We start from the raw sequence: 7,426 nt of genomic DNA, 5'->3' as shown, positions 1-7,426 counted from the left end.
ACTGAAATGTTTATGATTTGACACTGAATGGATGTGATTGAGTACTTCAATCTCCTCTTCCCTTACTACCAAGAAAAATAATATTGAATACAATTTTTTAGTATTGATTAACTCATGTTCATGACAAAATGACTGATAATGTTGGTTTAAGGCTCAAAGAAATGGAGAAATAGTGCTTTCCCGTCATCTTACATCCAGATAGATTGACCAAAGATAAGGTGGTTGTAGAGAAAATAATATGGGGAATGATAGCATGCAAATCCTAGGACTCGAAGTATCAATTACATTCATTATCGATTAACTCAAATACACCCAGTTGACTATCGTGGATCACAACAACAACAAAAGCATAACATTCACACATTTAAGAAACGTTCAAACAGATCATTCAAAGTATAATTCATGTTTTCATATTTGTTATTTCTTTCTCTTTTATTATTTGTAAAATTATTACAAATTAATTTGTTAATGTAATTATATAGAAATAACCACAAGCCATTATTTGTCAGAATATTTATTGCAACAATAAAACAAAGTAGTTTTTGTCACGTCATCTTCCATTAAAATATTTACTAAATGTGTTTTACATTCAACGGTGGTGCAACCAAAACCTTCAATATGGAATAAACTAGTTATAATAATAACAATAACAATAAAGACAATACAATTAATCTTCTTGAAGATCTGATGCATGATGAGAAGGCACAAGTACTAGTTTCATTTCCTCGATGTACCTCACAGCTCGTTTCCAGTCGTCACACTTTCTTTCCTAAATCTCTTAAGTCTCACTCCTGCTCTGTGATTTGGCGTCCTGCTGTGCTCGCCAGGCTTCCAACACTTCATCGTCTTCACATTCTGCGGCGGCTCGTTCCCTGACCCTCTGCCTGGTTTGGGCGATGAAGGTGGCGATATCGTCGTCTTCTTCGCTTGCTTCCTCCCTCCTGCTGCTCCTCCCTTCGGTCTCGCTGCTTCCGTATCGAGAATGACTGGCGAACTTCCTATTGGTGGCGATATCGTGGTAGCTCTCCTCTCCGCGCGACCTCCCTGCTCCCCGACTTTGCGACTGAGCGAAGCCGTTGCTGGAATAATCGGCGCCACTTGAAGGCTCCTCTTGTAACCTTGATCTGAATCTGGAGGCGTAGGTTTCCTCCTCTTCTTCGTCGGCCACGGCGTACGAGGCCCTGCGGCTCGAGAAGTCGAACTCGGAAGCGGACGCGTCGAGATCGTCGTAAGGATCCTCCACGACTTCTGTTTTCCTGGGAGGAGGACGTACGCTAATCAGCCAGTCGTCGATGCTCGTGTTCTTATCTCTCTCCAGCACAGGGTTCAGATTCAAGCAGCCGGAGAGGCCGTAACTCCTCTCAGGTCTCTCCTTTTTCTTCGGCTCCTGGAGGAACTCTTCCTCCTTCTTCTTCCTCTCCTCCTCCTCGTCTTCGTCCTCCTTCGGTTTCTTCTTCTTGTACAAGGTGCTGCGCTTGTTGTCCTCCAGGATCTTCTTCTTCTCGTAGGTGGACATCTTGCCCCTCATCTCCGATTTCATCTCCTTGTCCATGGCGTTCAGTTTCCCCATGTCCACCTGGTCCTGGAAGAGGCTGTAAAGCGGCACGCTGGTGGTGGTGATCTTGTTTTTCTTGGAGCCGAGGGTAAGACCCGAGTTTCCTGAGAGGACGGACGTCGCCCGGCTGCGACTCTGCGACAAAGCGCTGGAACAGGAAGCGCCGCTCAACAAAGACGCTCTATCGTCGTCAACGACACGTCCTGAAATCACACTCGCCGCGCCGCCGTAGCTAACGTCAGTCCCGGCTCGTGACGGCGGAGGCAGGCTCATCTCGCTCTGCTTCTGCTTGATGGTTTCCGAGACGACGTTAGCGATCCAGTTCTGGATGCTCGCCAGGTTCACCATGGGTTCTCCTCCCGGCCCCTGCATCGTAGGAACCGGGAGGATCGGAGGAACGCTCTGCGCTGATCTGACGCTGCGAGGCTGCGACACTGAAGATATGACGGAGGATCTGCCGCTGAGCATGGACATGGTGTCGTCGTTGGCGACACTTGGAGGCCCGGTAACTCCGGCGCCGGCCCAGAAAGCGGAAAGCGGGATCGTCCCGCCGCTGACCATGCTCTCGTTCTCATCAAAGCTGCAAATGGACTGACTTTCTTCCAGAGTTTTCTTGGAGCGCTCCAGGAGTTCCTCGCGCCGCTGCCTCCGCTTCACCGTCGCAGAATCCTCGCCGCGGCTCATCTCCAAAATCTCGTGAGTGTTCTCCTCCCCGAGGCGCTTCTGCTGCCTCATCTTCCACGACTGATACGCCGTCAGGTTCACGTCTTGGAAGGCCGGCGCCTTGGCCTCTCCTTCGCCTCCTTCTCCGTCTCCGACTGAACTTTTCTCGCCGTCCTCGCGATCTTTCTTGTTCCAGCCGAACTGGATCCTCTTGACTCGCCAGCGCTCCAGAGGCGTCATCTTCTCCTTGTTCTTCTGGCAGAAGTTGTACATGGAGCTGGTGTCGGACATGATGCTCTCCACTTCCTCGTCCATTTTCTTTGTCTTGTCTTCTTCTGTGTTTGTGCTCTCGCTGCCTTCCTCGTCCTCCTTCTTATGGTAGCGAGCAGCCGCTTGTTCCTCGATTTCCTTCAACCTCTGCCTCCACAGGTCGGAGTAGCTGCTGCAGCTGGAGGTGGACATGGCGTCTGACGGGGGACGTTTAAAGCGGCGCTTCAACTTCTCTTTCACGACTCGAACATCTTCGCTGGTGACGCTTTCCACGTCTGCATCAGCGCCTTCCTTCCTCACTCGTCCCCCAAAAAGAGACTCCCCGTCCTCTCCGTCGCTGTTCAGCTGCGCCTCCCACCAGTCGTCGTCTTTGTACTTCTCGTTTCTCCGCTGCCACTCTCGGATCATGCTGTCGAGTCCGTCCTCATCGTCGTCTTCTCCGCCTTCCTGCTCGGGGAGGACGATCTCTTCCTGATCCTGCGTGGATCCCTGGAGGCAGAGAGGACAAGAGTACACACATCCTTTACTCAAGTAGAAGTACACACATCCTTTACTCAAGTAGAAATACACACATCCTTTACTCAAGTAGAAGTACACACATCCTTTACTCAAGTAGAAGTACACACATCCTTTACTCAAGTAGAAGTACACACATCCTTTACTCAAGTAGAAGTACACACATCCTTTACTCAAGTAGAAGTACACACATCCTTTACTCAAGTAGAAGTACACACATCCTTTACTCAAGTAGAAGTACAGATACTCGTGTTTAAAAGTACTCTGGTAAAAGTAGAAGTACTGACTAAACTTCTTTACTCAAGTCAAAGTAAAGAACTTTGAAATGTACTTCAGTAAAAAGTGCCCATAACTAGCAGCTGTTTTAAAGAGTACCTGACCTCCCTTTATATTAATAGAACAATAATGTCATTGTTAGCTAATGAATGTTTCCATGCTGAACAACGGCAACATGACAACGTTTTCATTGGTCCCTCTTCTTTAGAGAAGACCAGGAAATGATGGATACACGGATCCTGTTCAAATCAATAGAAGTATTTGTACTCTACGACTTCCCACCTCTGATTGCTTTGATCCATTCTTAAAAACGAACTTAAGTAACGAAGTATTTGTATCCCACCTCTGGTCCCTGGTTGTTGGGTCCGATCAATCTGCTCCTGAGCGCCGCAGCGGAGGACGCCACGCTGCTCATCACGCTTCCTCCGTCCTCCTCCTCTTCCATCATGATGGAGTGCGCTTTCACCCCGATCATGCTCTGCTCCTCGTCTTTATCCGTATCCTCGTCCTCATCATCATCATCATCATCATCTCCACCGTCTCCGAAGATGCGGTTCCTGGCGCGGGCGTCGATGACGGAGCACTGGCTGAGCGTGTCGTCGTCATCGTCCCGTTCCTCCATCAGGGTCTCGTTGAGGTTCCTCAGCTGCTTCAGGAAGCCCTCGTTGGGGTTGATGGAGCGCTTCTTCCTCATGGAGCTCAGGGCCTCCATGATGCTCAGGTTGTGGAAGATCATCAGGTAGGAAGCCACCAGCACGGCGGAGCGGCTCGCGCCCATCATGGACACCACTAGGACCTTCCCTGCAGGAAAACACAGATATTTAGTTTTCTTTGCATTTTTATTGTTCAACGCCTCGTCTTTTTCTGCTGCTGCAACAAGTACTTCTTATCTTATCGTAGGAAGAAGCACATACTTATTTTTCACATTGACATTTCATAGACCAAACAATCAACGCTGAAAAAACTGAAATGTTGACTTCAATGAAATGCATTATGTCAACAGATTTCACACAGCTGCATTATGTTAGTCGAAAGCAATAATATTAAGTTCAAAGTTTAAATATTAGGTGCCACTTAATACGATTACTTTCAACTAACCTAATAAAGTTATGTGGAACCTGCTGACGTAATGCGTTTAATTCAAGTCAACGTTTCAGTTTTTTCAGTGAATTAAGGACATAATAAGCAGAAAAACATTTCTTAATTGTTGTATCACATTTAAATATGTTTTAACTACAGCCAAGGAGAAACCGGACATTCATTTAAAATGAAAAGCGTTTCCAGATTCAGAGTTTAATAAACTTTTGGATGTATCGGTGAGGCTCTCATTTTGAAAAATAAACATATGACGTAGATGTTATCTGGCTTTAAATAAAGACGTGACCTTAAGGAAACAATGGAGAGTGTTTTCAGTGTGTGACCGTGACGTGATCATCTCCATCGAACACAAGACCTCTCTTCAGAAAAAACACTTCTGGGAAAACATTGTGTAAGTGTGGAGATGCTCTGGGTCAATGGTCTCACACACACACACACACACACACACACACACACACACACACACACACACACACACACACACACACACACACACACACACACACACACACACACACACACACACACACACACCCTCAACACAAACAGACAACACAACATACACCTCAACACACACACACACACACACACACACACACACACACACACACACACACACACACACACACACACACACACACACACACACACACACACACACACACACACACACACACGTTGAATATGGTTAATCTATTTGGAGAATTGTAGGCTGTACTCCGCTCTGTTTGTGGATGTGCCTTTACTGTATTTGTGTTGAATTTGTTAATTTGCAAATGTAATGATATTCTTGGTCTGTACTTTAAACTGATTTCTAGGAACTGCACACTTTTTATTTTATTTATTTGTCATATGTCTAATGTTGGGGAATGTTCGGTTGTGTTTGTGTGATGTGACAAATGTAAAAAATCAATAAAAATGGTATTATCGTAAATCCTCACCTTTGTGTGTGAGCAGAGCCTCGTCCAGGAACTCAGCGCTGGGTCTGAAGTGGACGGCGATGTCTGCGTCGGGGAAGTCGTCCACCTCGATGCCGAGGTACGTGATGCTCATGCCGGAGTAGAACGACTCGCCCGTGTAGACGCCGGTGCCGTGCGCTGCGTTCAGGATGTGTGTGATGCCCATGCGCTTCAGGCGGGCCTTGTTCACCGCCACAGACCTGGAACATGGAGTTACAGCTTCTAGATTAATAAAACAGATTAAAGTCACTTTAACTTTCAAGACCATTTGGTGTCTCTTTGAGTCTCTTTGAGTCTCTTTGAGTCTCTTTGAGTCTCTTTGAGTCTCTATGAGTCTCTTTGAGTCTCTTTGAGTCTCGTTGTGTCTCTTTGAGTCTCTATGAGTCTCTATGAGTCTTTTTGTGTCTCTTTGAGTCTCTTTGTGTCTCTATGAGTCTCTTTGAGTCTCTATGACTCTCGTTGAGTCTCTTTGTCGTCATGTTGTGTCTCTTTGAGTCTCTTTGAGTCTCTTTGAGTCTCTATGAGTCTCTATGACTCTCGTTGAGTCTCTTTGAGTCTCTATGAGTCTCTATGACTCTCGTTGAGTCTCTTTGTCGTCATGTTGTGTCTCTTTGAGTCTCTTTGTGTCTCTTTGAGTCTCTTTGAGTCTCTTTGAGTCTCTATGACTCTCGTTGAGTCTCTTTGTCGTCATGTTGTGTCTCTTTGAGTCTCTTTGAGTCTCTTTGTCGTCATGTTGTGTCTCTTTGAGTCTCTTTGAGTCTCTTTGAGTCTCGTTGAGTCTCTTTGTCGTCATGTTGTGTCTCTTTGAGTCTCTTTGAGTCTCTTTGAGTCTCTTTGTGTCTCTTTGAGTCTCTATGAGTCTCGTTGAGTCTCTTTGTCGTCATGTTGTGTCTCTTTGTGTCTCTTTGAGTCTTGTTGAGTCTCTTTGTCGTCATGTTGTGTCTCTTTGAGTCTCTTTGAGTCTCGTTGTGTCTCTTTGTGTCTCGTTGTGTCTCTTTGTGTCTCTTTGTGTGTCGTTGTGTCTCGTTGTGTCTCTTTGTGTCTCTTTGTGTCTCGTTGTGTCTCGTTGTGTCTCTTTGAGTCTCTTTGAGTCTCTTTGAGTCTCGTTGTGTCTCTTTGTGTCTCGTTGTGTCTCTTTGAGTCTCTTTGAGTCTCGTTGTGTCTCTATACGTCGGATGCTGGACCCTCACTCTCAGTATCTCAGATGTGTGTTGGACTCACTTCTCAGCGATGAAGATGTTGGGCCACACCTCGTCCACGGCGTTGTCTTTGACGTCCAGGCGGTCCTGCACCATGGCCCTCTGGATGTCCAGAACGCAGGGGGTGTTGTAGGGGCTGCGGTCGTCCATCATGTCCTTCACCCGGTTGTAAAGGTCTTCCACCATCAGCTGCTCGGCCGTCTCCAGCATCGACTCTGGGATGGATTCGGCTCTGACACTGCGGGGGGGAAGCTCTGAAGGGGGGGAGGAGACAAAACGATGAACCAGGTGGACGAAACAAACCAGTCCTGATATAAAACAAGCTTTCGCCACTAAAACACACAGTTGAGGACAGAAGACACCACCATAAAGAGACCTTAAAGAGACACAACATGACTGACAGAAAGACATAATACGACCGCAAAACATCGCAACAAAAGAGGCTAAAATAAATAATACACAACCAAAACAAGCAAGGCAAAAGCAAGAGAGTAAGACCACAAACAGATGCAAATAGACAAAGTGTTGCCTTAAAGACACGTTAAAAGTCTGCTAAATGATGACAACGCCCACAAAGAGGCAGAATACGACTCAGAGACTCAGAATGAGTGCAAAACACGCAAAGATAAGATGCAAACAACCAAAATACGTCTGCAAAAAGGGACTGAATTCACACATTACACTGCAGATCAGTGAAAACCACAGTGTCCTCCCAGCATGCAACACTGTGGGTCCAGTTTATATCATCGCAAAGTATGTGAGATGTAGAGATGAGTGTCCTCCCTGCATTATGTCTAATAAAGCGTCAGTGGTGTGCCGAGAGGAAGCAGATCTTCACCTCATTAGACTCTTAGTTTAAAGAGCAGGACAGAACGGCGTCTGCATGAGGA

General features: G+C 46.4%; 1 protein-coding gene across 1 annotated transcript; it reads right to left on the bottom strand.

The window, feature by feature from the left end:
* Positions 1-504: 504 nt before the first annotated feature.
* dusp27 (dual specificity phosphatase 27) lies at positions 505-7,020 on the bottom strand. The gene is made up of 4 exons (XM_010771272.1): positions 6,559-7,020; positions 5,320-5,537; positions 3,624-4,081; positions 505-2,977 (listed from the first exon to the last, which is right to left on the bottom strand). Exons 1-4 carry the CDS (start codon positions 6,963-6,965, stop codon positions 779-781), a joined length of 3,282 nt encoding a protein of 1,093 aa, XP_010769574.1. The 5' UTR covers positions 6,966-7,020; the 3' UTR covers positions 505-778.
* Positions 7,021-7,426: the final 406 nt, after the last annotated feature.

The sequence above is a fragment of the Notothenia coriiceps genome, unplaced genomic scaffold (genome assembly GCF_000735185.1).
Source record: "Notothenia coriiceps isolate Sejong01 unplaced genomic scaffold, NC01 NC01_scaffold00009750, whole genome shotgun sequence".
NCBI classification, from domain to species: Eukaryota; Metazoa; Chordata; class Actinopteri; order Perciformes; family Nototheniidae; genus Notothenia; species Notothenia coriiceps.
This window is presented reverse-complemented; position numbering and strand designations above follow the sequence as displayed.